This window comes from Lepidochelys kempii, chromosome 2, assembly GCF_965140285.1.
Source record: "Lepidochelys kempii isolate rLepKem1 chromosome 2, rLepKem1.hap1, whole genome shotgun sequence".
Taxonomy (NCBI): Eukaryota; Metazoa; Chordata; order Testudines; family Cheloniidae; genus Lepidochelys; species Lepidochelys kempii.
Window position 1 is genome coordinate 144,479,275 of NC_136381.1, and position 21,110 is coordinate 144,500,384.

General features: G+C 39.9%; 1 protein-coding gene across 11 annotated transcripts in view; it reads right to left on the minus strand.

Moving 5' to 3' along the window:
* MTRR (5-methyltetrahydrofolate-homocysteine methyltransferase reductase) overlaps positions 1-21,110 on the minus strand; it is a 172,235-nt gene that overhangs the window by 27,607 nt on the left and 123,518 nt on the right. For 5 of the 11 annotated variants that reach the window (XM_073332380.2, XM_073332381.2, XM_073332387.2 and 2 more), the window contains 3 exons: positions 19,425-19,517; positions 19,153-19,335; positions 13,162-17,748 (listed from right to left, as the gene is read on the minus strand). The exons of 1 other annotated variant lie outside the window; for it this stretch is intronic. In XM_073332380.2, the coding sequence (XP_073188481.2) occupies positions 17,604-17,748; positions 19,153-19,335; positions 19,425-19,517 (421 nt within the window). In that variant the 3' untranslated portion in view covers positions 13,162-17,603. 5 more of the 11 variants (XR_012157386.2, XM_073332389.2, XM_073332388.2 and 2 more) reach the window with 5 other exon arrangements.

Sequence of the window (21,110 nt, forward strand, 5' to 3'; positions counted from 1 at the left end):
AAGATCCGCTAGGATTTCACCATTAAGATTTTCCACCATTGGCTGGTCGCCTGCCATATTTACTATTCTTTCGACTCATCGGGATGGTTTGTCCCTGTAACCTCAACAGGGATTCCTTGAAATACAGCCAGCTCTCCTGGACTCCTTTCCCCTTCAAGTTAGTCCCCCAGGGGATCCTGGCCATCCGTTCCCTGAGGGAGTCGAAGTCTGCTTTCCTGAAGTCCAGGGTCCGTATCCTGCTGCTTACCTTTCTTCCCTGCGTCAGGATCCTGAACTCAACCAACTCATGGTCACTGCCTCCCAGATTCCCATCCACTTTTGCTTCCCCCACTAATTCTACCCGATTTGTGAGCAGCAGGTCAAGAAAAGCGCCCCCCCTAGTTGGCTCCTCTAGCACTTGCGCCAGGAAATTGTCCCCTATGCTTTCCAAAAACTTCCTGGATTGTCTATGCACCGCTGTATTGCTCTCCCAGCAGATATCAGGAAAATTAAAGTCACCCATGAGAATCAGGGCATGCGATCTAGTAGCTTCCGTGAGCTGCCGGAAGAAAGCCTCATCCACCTCATCCCCCTGGTCCGGTGGTCTATAGCAGACTCCCACCACTACATCACTCTTGTTGCACACACTTCTAAACTTAATCCAGAGACACTCAGGTTTTTCTGCAGTTTCGTACCGGAGCTCTGAGCAGTCATACTGCTCCCTTACATACAGTGCTACTCCCCCACCTTTTCTGCCCTGCCTGTCCTTCCTGAACAGTTTATAACCATCCATGACAGTACTCCAGTCATGTGAGTTATCCCACCAAGTCTCTGTTATTCCGATCACGTCATAGTTCCTTGACATCACCAGGACCTCCAGTTCTCCCTGCTTGTTTCCAAGGCTTTGTGCATTTGTATATAAGCACTTGAGATAACCTGTTGATCGCCCCTCATTCCCAGTATTCATTTTTCATAGAACACCAAATAGCTATCAGGTAGTCCTGCTCATTTCTATTCTGGATTTGAACTGGTATCTTGGAGTTACTGTAAAAGAAAGATGCTGTGAGTCTAGCCAATTGTTTGAGAATTCTAAAGGAGTTTTTTCTCTCATGGGCCAATTGTCACAGGACCAGGGAGGATTTTTTTCCCTTCTTCACAGCACCTTCAAGCCACAGTGGGTTAAGTAGGAATGTGCTTAGTACTTAACTGAGGTACTTGTGTTGAGCTGTTAATCTGAGGCAATTTGTGACCAGTTTCCAGTGCTGCTAAAAGGATAAAATGAAAAGTTCCCAGAGGCAAAAGACCTGGGATTTGGTGATGGGCTTCGGCTCATGGGATAGGGTGAGACCTTGTGGCCTTCGTGAGCCAAAGTCAGACCTTGCAGGCTGAGGTCCCCATCCTTCTGCACCCTCTATCCCCCTCGAGGGGGGGAAAGGGGCTGCTAGGACTCAGAGAGCTGAGTAGGCTGAGGCAAGTTTACTCTGAGTTATGGATTATATGGTAAGGAGTCCTGTAATCCCTGCACTGGAACCAACTAAATGCCTGTTGTAGGAGAGTATGGGAGATGGGTGTGTAGCACCCCGCTCCTGAGCTAAAGTTGAATTAAAGTTGAGACCTGCTGCTTAATTCCATGCATGTGTCTTTTCTTATTTCACCACTGTATCCGCATCAGTGGAAACTTGTCTGGTTTTCTGACAGCTTACCTGCCAAGTTTCTGGCTGCCAGGCCTTCCAGGATCCCACACAGCCTGGGAGCATATTTTCGTTTTGTAACAAAATAGTCCTGCTGTGGAACGATTTAAGAACATAAAAACGGCCATACTGGGACAGACCAAAGGTCCATCTAACCCAGTGTCCTGTCTTCTGACAAAAAGAAAAGGAGTACTTGTGGCACCTTAGAGACTAACAAATTTATTTGAGCGTAAGCTTTCGTGAACTACAGCTCACTTCATCGGATGCATTCAGTGGAAAATACAGTGGGGAGATTTATATACACAGATAACATGAAACAATGGGTGTTACTATACACACTGTAACGAGAGTGATCAGGTAAGGTGAGCTATTAGGAGCAGGAGAGCGGGGGGAAAAAACTTTTTGTAGTGATAATCATGGTGGGCGATTTCCAGCAGCTGACAAGAACGTTCCTGTGGGAGATTTTGACAGGACAACGAATGATGAGGCAAGTACTTTGGTATGATTCAGTAATGCTTACTAAACCTGATTTCTTGCCTGTCTTGCCAATAATTAGGGCATAGGTTCATGACTGAAGATCCTATTATGTATGATTCAACTCCTACAATTTCAGTATTTAGATATCCCTGTGGTGATTTGATTTATGTGAAAAAGATTTTCCAAAAAGTAAAACAATTTCTAAGTAAGCAATAATTTTCTCCATGTATTCTGTAACTCCAGAATTATTTCTCCTTGAATTGGGATAACTTTAGATTTTTTAAAATTTCTATTGATTATATCTGATTATATTTTTAGAGCATAATTATGTTGCAAAAAATTTCTGTTGTAAATTTGTGAGGCTTTAATTTATTTCAAGTGAGAAAATGCCTTTTATAAAATGGAAAATTTACTATATACTGAAAAATAACTCCTTAACACTTAGTTTTTTAACATATAAAACCTTCTGCAGCAATTCTAAGACCAAAATATGTCTCAAACGACTAAATTCTTTTGGCTGCTTGGTTTGTTTAAAAAATGACAAAGGAGTATAATTGTTTTATATTCCATTGCTTCCACTGTTCACTAACAAACCTTCACAAATAATTCACATCTGAATGCTAACCTGTAAATTACATTTTACCCCACTACAGTGGCAAAGTTATTAAAGCAACGAAATACAGTTTCATAATAAAAGAAACTAACCTTCCATGTAACAATGCTAGAAAAGACCATTACTAAGTAGACTGTATGACTGCCCGCTAGTGCTGAACACACCCATATTGAAAACGTTATATGTGGTACTCATTTGGTGGCCTCAATGCATGATCGCCTATTAGATGAACTCTGGCTTAAATGGGGTGAATATGGGAAAACCTCGGTATAAGTCTCTGCTGCTTAACCATATGAATGTCTGTCTTAGCTCATTGGGCACTTTCCTGAAGACCCACATTCCAGTTCAAAAAAAGACCTCTCCTTATATAGTAGATTTCATTACTAACTGGCATACAGGCCTGATATTTGAAAAGCTGTGTAAGGAAAATGTCACATCAAAGAGGATAACCAGCTGCAGTGGAACATAGAGATGTGGGTTCGTGCATCAGGAGCAAAATTATTAATGCCATTTTGCTTAGTGAGAAGACTGAAAGGAGTCTTTGATGGCTGCTTGACTTTGCCCTTTTTACTTTACTGTGGGAGTGTGGTGTTGAAACTGGATTGTAAACCTGCTCAATTTTACTTTTTCATCCTCAGACAGGGGAAGCAGAGCAAGGAACTACAAGGTGTCCTTGACTTAAGCTACTAATGACTTTGCCAGGGTAACAGAATGTGGTGTTGTGAAAAAGTACCAATTACGGAATACAAAAACATAAACCTCTGAAGTAAAATATATGAAAAGCTTCACTGAGTTTTTAATTTTAACAGGATCCCATAACAAATGACAAAGGAGTAACCAGAGGCAAAAATAGGGCATACTGTACTTAAAATACTGTGAGAATGCTACATGTTTTGTTTTGTAAATGAACAAAAGGACAAAAAGGTTTTCTTGGATGTCTTCTATAAATAATGTGGGACAGTCACACATAGTGGAACAGAATATCCTGAACACTCCTTAGAGTGGCTGTAGACTCTTAAATTCATTCCCCCCTTTGAGCCAACAAAATCTGAGTTTGTTGTCCTTCAGGGCACAATGCCAAGCTCTTCTACTTGCTCTGTCTTTTGCTTTGGGGGTGGCTGAGTGGGATGATTCTTTCTATAACTGGCATAGAGTTCTCTTGAGGGTGATTTTTATATACAATTACTTTGGTTGATGTTTTTATGATTGAACGCCATTATTCCTCATCTACTCTCTGAAGAAACTACTCTTGAACAGTAAGAGGTGAAGTTTTAGTTTTGGGGGGAGGGGTGGTAAACACAGAAAACTGTATTCTCTCTCAATCTAAATTTTCTGAGATTCAGGGAAGATATCAAGACTCTAACCCTAAACATTCCTCAGTTCAAAAGAGAATGTGTAACAAACATACAAGAAAGTTTTTAGTAAATTTGTTGTGCTGTCTGATAGCTATTTTCCCTGCTTCTGTTATGTCCAATCTTTAGAATAGGGGCATACAGATATGATTGCTGGATGCTGGCAATAAATATCCCAACCCATTAGAAAGCCAGTATTTCTCTGTCACAGAGAAACTAGGTGGATGTAGTTTGGTGAAGGAGAAACTTTTACTCTTAGGGCTCCACTCAACTTTTGACTTGACTATTCCATACATCCTGGAACCTCTACGACTGCAGAAGCGCTTCTTTTCTCACCAGACTTGATGTTCAGAGGTTCTAGTCAGGATAAACGCAGCCAGAGCTACTCACAATCTGGAGACTAATACACAAATAGCACATTCCTTGCAGATTTCTCCAGGCACACGTATTCAGATACTGCCCAATAGCAACTTACTATAGTTGCATCTTCCTTAACCAAACTGTGAGGAAGTAGATCCGAATGGATGGCTAAGCCATCTTTAGAAGTCTAGAAGCTGCGTCAGAGCAAATGACACAGCCTCAGTGTCCAGCCTTTTCCAGAGATAAAGAAGAGACAATACAGAGAAATACCTATGGGTCTTCCCAATTGGCAATAAATACCATAATTACACTCAATCTTACAATTCTTGATAGACTTCTTCTTAGTTCTAGGGAAGCTGGGCACAGTGACCACCATGCAATGGGAGCAGAGAGACACTTATTCAGTGAAAAATTCACTGGTAGTTGCATATTTGCTGTCATGAAATCATTGCTAAATGTAGGATTTTGGTTGAAACTCCCATTTTAAGGATAGAAAAAGGCAGCAATCAAATTCTGTGACTGTATTTATAAGTACTTTGGGCTAAATCTGAACCAGAAATTGAGAATTTTCTTGTGGGAATTACATACTTAATTATTGACTTAGGCAAGATGGTGACAGATGGGAGGTCCTTTATCACCATTAAGACATACCATCTACTTTAGCCTTTATTTTCCCTGTTCCCCTAACCCAGCCACCAATCCAAGCTTAAACCTATAACTAAGCACAAGTGGAACTGAACCTGGCTCCAGTAAGGACCCAGCCCATCCTGTCACAGAAACATTACCTCAGAGGAGCTCTTGCCCACTCCATTTGTGAATGGCCACTGAAAGGACAAAGGACATTTAAACTCTGGCTGTAAACTCGGTGGTTCCATAGTGTCTGAGAAAACATGTTTGAGAGGCGCTGACTACAGATAAGTGCAGCCCACTTTATAATCCTTCCAAATGAAGTTTTTTTAAATCAAACTCATTATTAAATCCAAATCAGGCCAATTAGCCTATAAAATGTGGAGTCTACACTGCTTTTAGGCACAGATACAAACAGGAATTATGGAGGTGCCACCTATGCCTGAGGCCTCAGCAATGGCAGGAAATGGCTGTGTGAAATGGGCCCAGATGATCCCAGCTGATGAACCCAACTTGATGCTGCAAACAAAGGTGAAAAAGCGCCAAGGCCTTGGCCAATCTGACATGAAGGAAAATTCCTTCCTGACCCCAAATTTTGTGAGACAAGGTGTGGGAGGTAATATCTTTTATTGGACCAACTTCTGTTGGTGAGAGAGACAAGCTTTCGAGCAACACAACTCCCCTTTAGACCAAAGTTGAAAGTTTTTCTCTCTCATCAACAGCATTTGATCCAATAAAAGATATTACCTCACCCACCTTGTCTCTCTAATATGCTTGGACCAGCACGGCTACAAAAAACACTGCATACCCAAATCTGGTGATCAGTTTAACCTTGGGCATGTGAACAAGAATCATATGATGAAGCACTTAAGACCATAGGATTTGCAGGCTATGATGTAGCTACATAAATATTCACAGCACTTTACCAAGCCCGTGGTTATGACATGTCCCTGCCCCAAAGACCTGACAGACAAAGGGGTCAGATAGTGGATGCTTACTCACCCGGCACAGCACTCTCTCGGTTAGTTTCACTGCAGTCAGTGGGACCATTCATGAGTAACTACTCCCCAGTGGGAGTGAGAGGTTCACAGCCTAGCTCTAAATGTGCAAATACAAAATTCATTTTCTGCTGGTTTAGCAGGTCTGGGTGCGAGGCAGAGTCTGACCTGCCTTTGGAGTGTCCTGGACTTCTCTGATGGTCTCTGATCTTTGGCTATCACACTTGTTCTCTGTCTCTCTGTATGGGTTTCAGTGTTTGTGCACTGTCAGGCATGTGGCAAAAATGCCATTATTATAGCTACAATGATAAACTGACCCTGGCTGTGACTGTGCCTATGCCTCTCCCTGCCCCCACCTGAGCTCCAGTGATAGAAGAGATTGTAATGGAAAGATGAAATGGAAGATCTCCATTGTGACATCCCAGTGAGGCTGTTACCATAGTGACAGCACCTGTAAACTGCAGCTGAGCAGTGAAGTGGCTGCATTTTGACTGAACTACATTATTTTGGTCCATTCACCCACCCAACCTCCACCCAAATTGAGTCCTTGTTCCTCCTCTCACACCAAGAGGCTGTTGGTTTTCTTTGAAGGAATTAATAGAATCAGACCCAGGGAGTCCTGGAAAGACCACATGGGTCTGTGTTTGAATATTAACACAATCTGTATAAAAAGATTTAGCCAAATTTTCCAAGTGTTAAAGAGGCACAAATAGGTCATGAGGAGAAGATTCAAAAAGCAAAACTAGAAACATGAGAAAGAAGGAGGAAGGATACAGATTGGAGAGAGAGTCTGTGAAAAGAAGATAAAAACATGAAGACCAATAGGTAAGGAAGAGAAAATCTTTGACAAAGAGGCATGGAAAACAGGGCTTCTTATCTAATGCTGCCTATTGATAATGTCATTTATGCTAAAGCCCTGTCTAACCTTTTCCTAATATCTGCAGTAATGGTTGTCTCCCTTGCTAGTGCATTCCAGTAACTTCTTGCTCTTCCTGTCAATGTTTATCTTAATGTCTCAGCTACTTGTTCCTATCCTTGGTTTCACCTCACTTTTTCTCTCAGTAGTGTTACCTGGTAGATACTTAATTATTCTGATCCTGCCCCATCACCCTTGGGGTCCTGCTATATACCAGCTATCTAAGAGATGAGCCTAGTGATTCATCAGGCTATTTTATGTCAAGTTGTCTCATTTCAGCCTGTGTTGAAATTTAATGGTTATAGATAGGAGGTCTGATCCAAAATCCTAGATCACAAGTCCTATCTCTCCCAATTCTGACATTCTAAATTTGAACCAGGATCATTTTCTGAATTTCAGAGCCCTCCCACATCTGTATAATGAGTCATTCCAAAACCCTGGAGTCAAACCAAAACATCTTACAGCTTTTGTATGACTCTTAACCACTACAAGGCAGTGTTGCAGATTCTTCCCAGAAAACTCCAAGTCAGATCCTGCCTCAGTCAACTCAGGCATTTCCAGAGCTGTGGAGGTGCTGAGGGGGCAACTTCTTTACCATCACATGGACCCTACAGCCTTGAATGTTTTGCTCCATGTTTCTGTCAAGTGCTTGTTAGGTATGGGCAGAGTTTGTACCATATTGGCGAGAGTCAGGGTGCAATCTCCTGAGTCCCAAGGAGCACCCAGGGCACCAATACTGTGCTAGGTCCCACTGGACAAATGTTACTGTCTCTCCAACCTGTGACATAGGCCATCTTGGACTATTCCTCCAGATCATCCTCTAACATCACATCAAAAGGGACATGATCCTCCAAATCCACTTCTCTTACTCTGAAATGACTTCCCAGTGTAGCTGAGGCCTGGCCTGACATGAGTAATTAACACATGGAGGAAGGCCTCATTTCTTGGAGGATAGAATTAGAAAGGTAAACAGATCATTAGGCTGAAAACAGAATGTTTGTGCTAATTAAGATAAGTAAATAGGTCAGTAGGCAAAAAAGACAATGTCTGAGCCAGCTAAGATAAGAGGGAGAGCACCCATATACTAAGAATGGACAAACGTAGTTAGGAATGTAGAGAAGAGGAGTAGGTGGAGATTGGACAATGCATGGACAGAGCATGTTGCTGCACAGGGATTGGGTCCTGCAAAGTGACCAAGCCAGTCCAAAACATATGATGCAATGTAATGTATAAATGTATATAAAGGAAGCAGTTTTCTGTGTAACTCTGGATGTTTGGTATGCCCTATACTCATGCCCTATGCTTGAGTCTGATCAACTCAGCGTAGCTTTGCTGTATGCCAAGTAAAGGAACCTGAGTAGTGAAATCTGGAATGAAACTGAGTTTTTTGGATCCCAGAGAACTGGATGAAGTGTTCTCCCAGAATTGGACAAGATGTTTTGGACAAGCCAAGTGAAAAAGGTCTCGGAGGGAGTCCCAACACACAGCTCCCTAATTATTCAGATCAAGGGGCTTGTGCATGTAGGGCCAGGTTTCACCTCATTGGTGGGGCAGCATTTATTTTGGTTGTATAAAATTCCTGGGCACCATGAATTTCAGCACCCATGTCCAAAGTCCTAGCACCTAATTCCCATTAACTCATACCCAAAGAATAAATTTATTCTCCCCCCCCCACTCTTTTAATGACCTGGAATGGCGAGGACCAAGGAATAATAAGGGCTATAACCTATGAATGTGCTGCAAGGGTCCTTGTCTGAGACCCTGCCTGCCCAAATCCTTCCTTTTTAACATACATTTTTACTTATCCTGCTAAAACTCTAATTGACACCTCTTCATATATATATCTGTTTTGAAGCTATTACGATCCTCCACCTTCAATCTAGCTTTCTTTTCATTGCTTTAATGTATTTCATTATTACTTACAACCGTTGTCATATTCTTACTTATCTGCTTCTTGAGGTCTTGGAATTAGTGATTGGCTAGCTCTGTTCAGTCAGTGTTCATCCTCCCTAAACCGTTTTACGAGGGAGGGCTATATCTGGCTAATAAATCACACATGTCTATTTTGCTTTGCCCTATTATCTACACAGTAGATATGTTACTAACCAACTTTTTTATTTTTTACCACCTTTAAAAGCTGTCAACAAGACACATTCAGAAAGCAGAAAAATTACCTTTCATATTTTTATAACACTATTAAATATAAATCTACTTCTCAAACATTATTTAATATACATTTATCTAACACCATTCATTATAAGTTTCTTGACAACAACCTGGGTAGACAGACACGCACTAGCTCTGGTCAAGCTAGTGCGCTAAGAATAGCAGTTTGCCCATGGTGGGACAGGCTAGCCACCCTAGTACAATCAATCCCACCTGACCCCATGGATATGTACTGAGGTGGCTAGCCTGAGCTGCTGTGACCACATTGCTATTTTTTGCACTGGGAGGCACTCTCCCAGGGGCCATGTAGACATACCCTTACTAACGATAGCCTTTGTTCTGCTTGCTCTTCTGCAGTGCAAATGTTGGTGGCTAGGAATGTGCAGAAGTGTAACCCATTGGGAATCATCCTCCACAGCTGAGGGGGTGTCTTCAAGCCAGTCTCCTGATCCTGGGGGGAGCAGGGGCTGATGCAATCTTTAAAGAAACTTCGAGTTGCGTGCAGCCAACATGTCCTCTACGAAGAAGGTGGGAAACAGGTAATGTTGTGTCAGCTACACTAGTTTTATGTCATCTGAGGATTCCCCTACACCCAGGAACAGATGGCTGCTTTGTGCTGCCTTTTTATATATACAGTGGGTGACAAACAGAGAAACCACCAAAAGGAAGTGAGTAGATGAGACTGGCCCACAAAAGTAGAATCTGTTGTAAAATCTTCCTGAGACAGTCTACATTAAATGTACAAAGGAAAATTTCCCACATGCTACATTTTACTTCTGATAGTGATTCAGTGGTTACTAGGGAATTTATCTGTTTTCAAAAAACATTTTCATACACTGAGAATTTAGCATGTTTTAAAAACTCTTTGTCACTTGATTTTACATTCACTTTTCTTCATCCTCTCATCTAAGCTAATCACTTCAATAAACAAAGCCTTCAAAATAGTCTACACTTTGAACTGGCACTGAAGATGTTGGGAACACAGATCATCTTTATTTATATTATGGGGTTGATTTGTTGATAGCATTATCTGTTTAAAGCCAGAGTTCTCTCTTTCCAGCTATTATTTCTGTCACCAATTTTTATTTATTTTTGATTGATGTGTCTTTGCTAACCTATATGAGCTTTCTCTTTAGTATATAAGAAATCGTTTGAAAGATCATGACTTTCAAATTGTGCACTCCTTCTGCACATGCAAGGCAGGGCTCCCCTGTAATAATGATAAACAAGTGTTAATGAATGAAGAATTCATCTAGGAAAGTAAAGATGGTCTTTTGATTAAACCCCTGATCAATAGCTCAGAAGATCAGTGTTCAGTTCCTAGCTTGGCCACATGCCGTCTTTCTGACTTTGGGTGAATTGTATTGTGTCTCAATTTTCCATCTGGAAAAAGAGAAGGATACTTATTTCTCACAGCCTCTGTCTGTCTTGTCTATTTAGACTGTAAACCCTTCAGGGCATGGGCTGTCTCTTACTATGTTTGTTTAAGGCCTAGTACAGTGAGACCCTGAACTCAGCTGCGGCCTCTAGATGTTAGATAAATAAATAATACTAATAAAAGTTACAACTCATCCACATTTTTAGTGGTCAGACAAAAGAGGGGTGCTTGCTGTGAACATTCCTGGGAGAGAGAGAGAGAGAGTGAGTGTGTGTGTGTGTGTATGAGAAACAGCCTTGCAAAATTCTCCTTTCCAACTCACAGGGGATTTTTTTTTGCCTTTGTGGGCCAGTAAAAAACACCATTAATTTTTGCATCATAAATCATTATAGGTATTGAGCATATAAATTTTGTGCCAGGGTTGGTAAATTTTCCTAAAAAAAGTTTGTCAAGTCTGGTGTAAATCATTGCCCAAGCCGAGAGGATTAATGTCTGGTGTCACTGCAGAAATGTAGCCCCAGTGTCAAGCCTGTTACATACTTTGGAAAAGAGTGCTAGCAGAATTTGGCTTCCTCATTGAAAGAGTCAGCATCTCTAGTCAGAAATTAATATAACAAAGAGTTCAGTTTACTCCTCTATAAAGAAGGCACTATACTGTGTTTATCTGACATTCCTCAGCAGGCAATCTGGACTGCTGTGTTCCCTTAGCTCTTTAGCCTCAGGTGCCTTTTACGCTGCTTTGCTAGTGAACAGCAAACCCTTCCTGGCTTTGCTCACTCAGTCACCAGAATGTAAAGTCACTCAGAGCTGAATAAACGAATGATATGTCTAGACATTCTTGAATTATATATGGGGTGACACCTGCATATTCCCAGTCCCAACCTTGCTCCCCAAAAATGTGCATCTTATATTGCTCAGTAGCCCCCTGGACAGTATAAGATCATAGTTAATCTGGCATTCCAACAATGGGTAATGTTTATGCACCAGGCTTGTTGACTTAAATGGAGATTCCCAAGCACTTCAACCAAAAGAGCTTGATTTAGATAAAACAATAAAACAAGTTTAACTAGAGAAAGATAGATTTTAAGTGATTAAAAGTAGAGATGCATATGAATCAGGATTGGTTACAAAAGAAATAAAAGGATAAATACACAAGCTAATTCCTAAACTTTACCAAGGCTAACAGATTTAAAAGGAAAAGAAGTTTTTCTTACCAGCAGGTACAATACATTTCACAGGCTGTGACCATTTCTTTCCCCCCACCCTTTCAGTTCTGTCAGAGTTGTTGATTTCATAAGCAGAGAGATGGTAAGAGAGGGATGATGTGGAGGTCACTTTCCTTCTTTCTTTGAAGATTACCCCCCCCCCCCACACACACACACACACACAAGCAGGGTACAGGCAATCTCCCTTGTATATGCAGTTCAAAGTGTTTTTGGGAGGAAATGTAAATTTTTTGTTTATACCTCTCCCCCACCCCGCTGATTAAGTAGGTAATGGCCTTTTAGCTCTTTGCTTGTGTGCCAGTGTTCTTTGTCTCTGAGAAATTGGTTTGTGGGTGTTACCCAGACTTACAACATATTTCAGTAACAATCATATAGCAAAATCTCTTAATTTTACATGCAGTGTTACTACACACATTTCAACAAGAAGATAATCAGCAGATTTTGAGTTTTCAAATGATACCTCATGCTTTGTACAAATTATATCATAATCATATGAAAATGGTGAACATGGAGTACAGGGTGTCACAGTTTACTTCCATTATTTTCACCTACAATTTCAGGTTAAAACCAATTAAGATAAATTCTAGAAGAGGCTAGAACTGCAACCAGAGAAGCAATCAACTTCAATCTACATCTAGGTGAAAGTTCTCAAATCTTTGTTTTGGGATTTTACATATAAAAACTGAGATCCTTCTGGAATTTTGTAAGGTTTTCTAAGAATTTTTCAGCCATTTCCTGAGAATTTTTCAGCTGTTCCTGGCAGTTTTTCAGAAATGATCCTTTTTCAGAACTGATACTTGCGGTACCCCACTCGTTATGCCTTTCCAGCTTGACTGTGAACCACTGATAACTACTCTCTGGGAAGTTTTCCAATCAGTTATGCACCCACCTTATAGTAGCTCCACGTAGGTTGTATTTCCCTAGTTTATGAGGTCATGCGAGACAGTATCAAAAGCCTTACTAAAGTCAAGATATACCACATCTACCACTTCTCCTCTATCCCCCTTCAACATCCATTTTACCTCTTCCATACATTCATCACCCCCATCGTCTTCCAGCAGCCCGTGGAGGGGTGGGGGTGGGGAACCCAAATAACTTCAACTCCTAACATGGCTTACAATCAATTCAAGCTGACTAAACACAGATGAGATGGCCAGTGTGAACAAGGCCTGAGTTAGGTTCATACATTTCAGCATTACTTTGCAATTTGCTTTCACCCAACATCTATGGTCCAACACACAAATGAACAAAATAGAAATTAGCTTTTCAGGTATGTTACTTGTATCAGGAGGCAGGGAAAATGTGTAAAAACCAGAGGTTCTTCTGTTTGTTGTGAAGGCAAGGATGCCTTGGATATGGGTCACAGGGATGTCTGATGAAAGGAACATAGCAAAAAAACAAACAAAAAGAAATCAGGTATATTAAAGCAATTAGCTAGGACAGTTAGTGTTATAACTACATTTTCACATTCTAAAGAGGTTGTGAGATATGTATCCATTCTAAAGTGAAGTCATCTCCAGTGTCTCACATTTAGGACAGCTGAGGACCTGGCCACAATGTTTTGCATATTTCAACCATGCTGATACAATGCAGCCTATACACACGTCTTATTCCATATATTAATTTGCAAAAACTTCATTCACAATCCTTGTGTTTCTTCTGTTTTAGAACTTTGGTACTATTTGATTTGTGTTCTGCCTGTTGATTATTTTCAGTTTTGTTCTCCCATGCATGCCTTTCCCTTCCACAACCAGTGTCCCCCACAAAAGGCCAAACATATATAACATAGCAGAAAATCAACACCAACACCATCAGAGGGTTGTTGGTTTTGTTCTTTCCTTTTTCTTTTGTAGATGGTTATACACCTTAACTGTGATTTTAAAAATACTGGCACTTGTCTGCTATCAGGAGCTGTAGCAGTAGCTTTAGTGGCTCTATACTATCCAAGGATTCTAACACACTGACAAAATCCTCGAAGGGCTGGATTCACTAGCTTTCCAATTGCTGTAAATTGCTGGAGCAGTGCAACACAGGAGCCACAGTCAAGCTGGTTGGAAGGAGACCATATGGCCATTTAAAAAAAAACCTTATTAATAAAAGCTACTAGTAGTGTTACTAGACCAGCTAGCATTACTTCTGCATATCATATGATATAAAATGACTGGTAAGTGGTCTGAAAAAGGAAATGAAAATGGCAGTTTCTTAAAATCACTATTTCAAACTTTCCCTGGTATTTCCAAGACAACTCATTAATGACACAGAAAATAGTTAATCCTATCTGCTGAATGTGCTTCTTTGGATTTCCAGGTCTCAGTGATGTTTTCAATCAAACACTAATTTCTAAAAGATGATTAGCAATACATCTTTTTTGATTATGATAAAGCTAAAACCTTTTTGTCTCAGGTAAATAAAGACAAGTATGTGAAGGTGAATGCCTAGTCTAATATACTGATATTCATGATACACTAGTGATTCCAGCATAACAATAATAAATTATAGGTCTCTTTCTTTATTTTACTTTTGTGTGTGTGTGTGTGTGTGTGTTTCATTTTACATGTTGAATCCCAAATTACATTGTATTGATATTTTAATAGATTTTATTACATATATCTCCATCATGTCCTCTTTGTGGAGCATTATAACCTTTTTCTATAAAGCTTGGTATGTAAAATTTTAGTTGAGCTTTTCTATTGACCTTTTAAATAATTGCTACTTTGCAATTATGTCAAAGTTTTAATAAAAGTTAATTTCAATTAGAGTTAATTGCAGTTTCTTTTTTTAAAAAACTGAGATTTTACTCTATCACATTTTCCTCCAACTGCTCCCTCTGCCTATACTGAGCTCAAATACCACAGTGGCAAACATTATAAAACAAGAATCAGAATACAAAAAGTGCTGCTTTATGTGTAGGACAGAGTAAAAATGGAATTTTCCCTAACAAGAATACTTGAGCAATGCCACAACTGAGAAATATTTCTTCCCCTTTGTCTCTTCCTCTAAGGGTCTAATCTTGGAGAGAAAGAAGGGAAGGAACCAAAAGAAATGGGGACTTAGGAGTCATGAGTTAAAAGGAGAGGGAGCAAAGGGAGTGGTGAGTTGAAGAAAGGTAAAAGTAATGACAGTTGAAATGAGGAAGAAAAGAGCTTTTTGTCCTTTGAGCATCCCTGTTAGGCAGAGGATGGATTTTTCTACCTGAATTTGGAAAAAATTATTTTGGTGGTAGTAATTCAGATTTTTCTGAGGAAGCAAAAGATTTAAGGCTGTAAAATGAGTTTCAAATTACCTAATTTCAGAAAATATAATAATAATTTGATATTCCTATCTCAAGCTGCAATAATTATATCCAACAAAATTTAGCACAAATGTCAGATTTGTTCAGGAAAGGCCTAGAATTAAGCCAGCAGAGTTTAAAGGAATGAATTAAAGATACTTTGCATGAGTTAGCTGGGAAAACCTACTCAATATCAGCCAGTGTTTCCAAGTATCTGCAAAATGTTGTAAGCCCATTACTTCATCACTCAAATATCAATATTCATAGAAAAGCTTGGAGGTGGAGAACATAAGAACGGCCACACTGGGTCAGACCAAAGGTCCATCAAGCCCAGTATCCTGTCCTCTGACAGTGGCCAATGGCAGGTGCCCCAAAGGGAATGAACAGACAGGTTATCATCAAGTGATCCATGCCCTTTCACCCAATCCCAGCTTCTAGCAAACAGAGGCTAGGGACACTATTCCTGCCCATCCTGGCTAATAGCCATTGATGGACCTATCTTCCATGAATCTATCTAGCTCCCTTTTGAACCCTGTTATAGTATTGGCCTTCTCAACACCCTCTGGCAAGGAGTTCCAGAGGTTGACAGAGTGTTGCATGAAAAAATACTTTCTTGTGTTTGTTTTAAACCTGCTACCTATTAATTTCATTTGGTGGCCACTTGTTATTGTATTATGAGGAGTAAATAACACTTCCTTATTTACTTTCTCTATACCACTCATGATTTTATAGACCTCAATCACATCCCCCCTTAGTTGCCTCTTTTCCAAGCTGAAAAGTCCCAGTCTTATCAATCTCTCCTCACATGGAAGCTGTTCCATACCCCTAATCATTTTTGTTGTCCTTTTCTGAACCTTTTCCAATTCCAATATACCTTTTTTGAGATGGGGCGACCACATCTGCACACAGTATTCATGGTGTGGGCATACCGTGGATTTATATAGAGGCAAAATGATATTTTCTGTCTTATTATCTATCCCTTTCTTGATGATTCCCAACACTCTGTTCGCTCTTTTGACTGCTGGTGCACATGGAGTGGATGATTTCGAAGAACTATCCACAATGACTTCAAGATCTCTTTCTTGAGTGGTAACAGCTAATTTAGACACCATCTTTGTATATGTACAGTTAGGATTATGTTTTCCAATGTGCATTACTTTGCATTTACCAACATTAAATTTCATCTGCCGTTATGTTGCCCAGTCACCCAGTTTTGTGAGATCCTTTTGTAGCTCTTCATGGTCTGCCTAGGACTTATCTATCTTTAGTAGTTTTGTAGCATTTGCAAATTTTACCACCTCACTGTTTACCCCTTTTTCCAGATTGTTTATGAATATGTTAAATAGGACTGGGCCCAGTACAGATCCCTGGGGGACACCACTATTTACATCTCTCTATTCTGAAAACTGACCATTTATTCCTACCCTTTGTTTCCTATTTTTTAACCAGTTACCAATCCATGAGAGAACCTTCCCTCTTATCCCATAACTGCTTATTTTGCTTAAGAACCTTTGGGGAGGGGCCTTGTCAAAGGCTTTTTGAAAATCTAAATACACTATATCCACTGGATCTCCATCTCACGTGCTTGTTGACCCCCTCAAAGACTTCTAGTAGATTGGTGAGGCATGATTTCCCTTTACAAAAACAAATGTTGACTTCCCAACAAATTATGTTCATCTATGTGTCTGACAATTTTGTTCTTTACGATAGTTTCAACCAATTTGCCTGGTACTAAAGCGAGGCTTACTGGCCTGTAGTTGCCAGGGTCACCTCTGGAGCCCTTTTTAAAAATTGGTATCACATTAACTATCGTCCAGTCATTTGGTACAGAAGCTGATTTAAATGATAGGTTACAGACGACAGTTAGGAGTCCTGCAATTTCACATTTGAGTTCCTTCAGAACTCTTGGTGAATAACATCTGGTCCTGGTGACTTATTACCGTTTAGTTTATCAATTTGTTCCAAACCCTCCTCTAATGAGGGAGTTATTGTGCCCAGAATTCCTTGACAATATTTTAAATATTTATTGTTTGCAACTTGTGTCATATGTTATCAGGCAAAGAAAAATTCCTTCAAAATACTTACACGTAATATGTTCAACTAAATCTTGGCAATAAGATGTACGTGATAAACAGTACAACTAAATAAGTAATGTTATGTGTGCTGTATACGATGATATATATAATATTGGATACTATATAAATGCAGAAGTTTATTTTCAAAGTATACCATTATTAAATTGGAGGAATGGAGCTCCATGAGAATCTACTTGGTAATAATGCTACAAATTGAGGACTCATAGGTTCCATTTTGTTGTTGTTGTTGTAAAGGTTTTAAATGCCTTTCAAAAGATCAGTAGGAATGATCAAGAATTAAATGACTAGAGAAAATTTTTTTTTAAAATTATCAATTGGCTGCTTTTAAGAGAGAATTTACTTAAGTGAAGTTGAAATAACAGTAATCCAAAGAATCAGCGGAGTCTTCATACAGTATATACGGTGAAAATTATCTAACAGTCTTTGTTTTGCAAAGGCACAGAGGTCACACATTTAGGCCCAGACATCCTGTAGATAGCGTTTTTCTTGTCGTAATGTAGCCAGGGTTTTCATTGCTTCCAATTTGTCAACTCCAGCATCAGAGCTTAAAATGTCCACTAAAGTATCATTCACATCTTTAGCCATGTGCTTTGCATCTCTAGAAAAGACAGAGACAAAAAAATAGTACTTATTAGCAGATTTCTCCTTTCACCGGCAGCCACAGATACAGGATGTTTTTGGAAACAAGCAATACTTTTTAAAATAAAGAATTGTAGAATTTATGTTGGCTTATACCATAGACATTAATTGCTCCTGTACTTGGGAGTGGTGGCAACAGTAATACCTAAAACAGCTAAGACATGAAGCTTTCAATACATTCAAATGTATATGGAGCAGAAACTCAGATCCACATTTAAACTGGAAGAAAATAATTGCCTTCTGTTGGATGGAATTAGACTTGCTCAAGTGTTTGTGGTTATGCTACCCTCTAGTTGCTCAGATACAGAAACAATAAAAGCCCTAATACTACTGACCACTTAGTAGTAACATAAGAAACAGACTTCTGGTTTTGAAAGAGAAGCTACTAAGTTCTGGGCCCAATGCCACGTGTTCAATTAACTGTTTGTAAGTAATCAGGGATGCATTACAAACAGAGAGATGCTCCCAAAAATCCTGCACCTGCAAGTGTGTTAGATCTCCGTACATAAAAACCTCACACCATAAGGATGTTACCGTTACAGAAAACATTCCCTAAAGCCCCACAAGGGCAGGAAAAGAAGGCTAATGGAATTCTCCAAGGGAAGATATCCTGGGTAGCAGGCTGCTGCTCTGTACCTCCAAACCTATAGAGTGCCAGCTGAAGGGCTGTTATCACATACCTCCATAATTCATTACATGTATATATGTGTATATCTTCCACTTTCACAAGAGTTACACCATTTGCTTGTAGCCTGTCCTATTTTAACTGGAAAACCCTACATGAACAAGAAACATTTCTGAAACATTATGGTGAGAACAATCAATAGAGTAGTGGAATACTTGGCCATAACCTAAGAAAAAGATTAAGCTGTAGGGCTGGATGATTAACATTATACCATAAAGTTAACACTCTAAAAAACAGGAATATTTCAGTACAGTAGAACCTCAGAGTTACAAACACTAGAGTTATGAACTGACCAGTCAACCACAGACCTCATTTGGAATTGGAAGCACACAATCAGGCAGCAGCAGAGACAAGACAAAAAAAAAAGTCTAAAAAAGCATAATACTGTGTTAAACGTAAACTACTAAAAGAAAATAAGGGAAAGCAGCGTTTTTCTTCTTCATAGTAAAGTTTCAAAGCAGTATTAAGGCAATGTTCAGTTATAAACTTTTGAAAGAACCACCATGAAGTTTTGTTCAGAGTTACGAACTTCCATTCCCGAGATGTTCGTATTTCTGAGGTTCTACTGTATTGTAAATGCCAGTCATTTACTTGATGCTATTGCAAGTCTTTCAAATGTATTCAACAATTTCTATTAAATGCTCCCTCTGTTAGGCATTCAAACTCTAGTCTACTCACCCACATACATAGAAACAACCTCTCTCCTTCAGCAGGACTCTGGCAACCTCTTTAGCACAAAGTCGAATGTTGTCCTGCACATATTTAGTTGGTTTTTTTTCTGCTGCAGCTGGAGGGTCTCTTGAGAAACAAACCTTAAGATGAGTTAATGTGCCATTTTCAACAAAACTTCTGAGCTCATCTCTGAAAGACAATGCAAAAACGTTAGAAATCAGTATCCAAAGCATAAATACAAGGTGCAACAGAGTTCCAATACTACCTACAGAACCTGCCTGAATAAGTAGTCTCTGTCCTGATGCCGGCAGCCAAAAAACAGCCATGTCTCTCCAAACTTCCAGTCCGTATGCTCTTCTTGGAGTTTCTGTCTAAATGCACAAGGGAAAAAAGACACATGTACACATAACGTGGAAACCCCGTCTTTCATTCAGTCAGTACTGCAACTATTACATTCACAGATCATCTAAACTCTGAGGACCCGATTCTCATTTGCACTTTATGGCGGCAAAACAGCATAAAGGGGACTTCACTCTAAAGCACTCAGCACTGACTTAACTCTGCTATCACGGACATCAACGGGAGCTTTGCCATTGACTTCAAAGGGAGAGGAGTGAGACCAACAATGAGCCCTTTTGAAAATCCCTCCCTACAATCCTGAATAATGGAAGTGAAGGATATCATCCTTAGTATCTTTCACTAGAAGCATTACACAAATATTTGGGGAGAAAAATCTGCTCAAGCCATTTTCAGCATACTGCATATCTATCATTTCCAACTTTATAGGAGTAATCTTGGCAATACTAAATCACGGGGAGTTAGTTTTACTGCTAAAAATAATGCCAAAAATAAAAAGCTCTGTACTTGGTTTTTATCTGTGACTTTCTGTTTAACTTTTGTTTTAGAAATATTTCATATAATCACTGCACAATTTGGTGTTGAAAATTCTATTAACTTTTTAAAGTGAGATATGGAGAGTATTTCAAGATCTAAAGAAATGCTATAGGGATGAGAAATAAACACTAGGTTTGTACAAATGGATTCAGTTAATAACATAAGCACAGATCCAAAGTTTCACTCATCCCTTTAACATAACCTATTTTAAAATATGGCTACCAGAACCCCCTCTCTCTCATCATCTGACTTCCCCTGGTGAAGGGAAGGAATCAGGGAGGTCCCAAGACAGTCCATATTTGTTCCTAACATATCTAAAACCCTTCATTCGTTATACTTCCCACCCAATGACCACTTTTCTCTCCCCTTTACACTTTTCCAATGGCATTGTGGGACCCACCACATCTGGTAGCATCTCTCAAGAGTCCCAATTCCACTTTACCCAAAGTCAAACCTGCCAAGTTCCAATTAATTCTTCAAGAGACATTTGCCATGGAACAAAAGACATGAGCTAGTTTCTGCCAGGAGATCTGCACAGTAGGATGCTTACCTGTGGGAAAAATCATAGTTTTGCTCCTTTCCCTGAACTTAGCTCTCCCAAATTGTTCTCCCCTTTGGCTAATTCTGTTCCCCTCCTAATTCATTCCCTCCCCACGCTCTCTCTGATGGAAGGAGGCAAAGCAGTTAGCTGCCATCGTTTCACAATAGCCAATGATGGCTAAGAATGGTCACTGCAGGGAAAATCTTGCTGCTGCTGCTCATTATTATTGATTGTGTGTAAGCCAACTGGGTAGATGATGTTCCAACGAGGCTGTGAGAAGGCACCAGGGAGCAGAGCAAATGCATGACTCTGGGTAGCCCTGCTTACCAGAAAGATCACAAGTGGACCTGTGTCCTGTCGCTGCTAGAAGGGCTTCCTGGATTGGTGTGGGGGAATTGCCATGCAAAATTCTGATGCTGCTTGAGCTGGGAAGAGGGCCTTGGTTTCCCCCAACAAAAGCTGAAATGTTGCCTAGGGTTGGCAGAAGAGGGGCCCTGGTCTGAAACATCAAAGATATGAGAAGACAGGG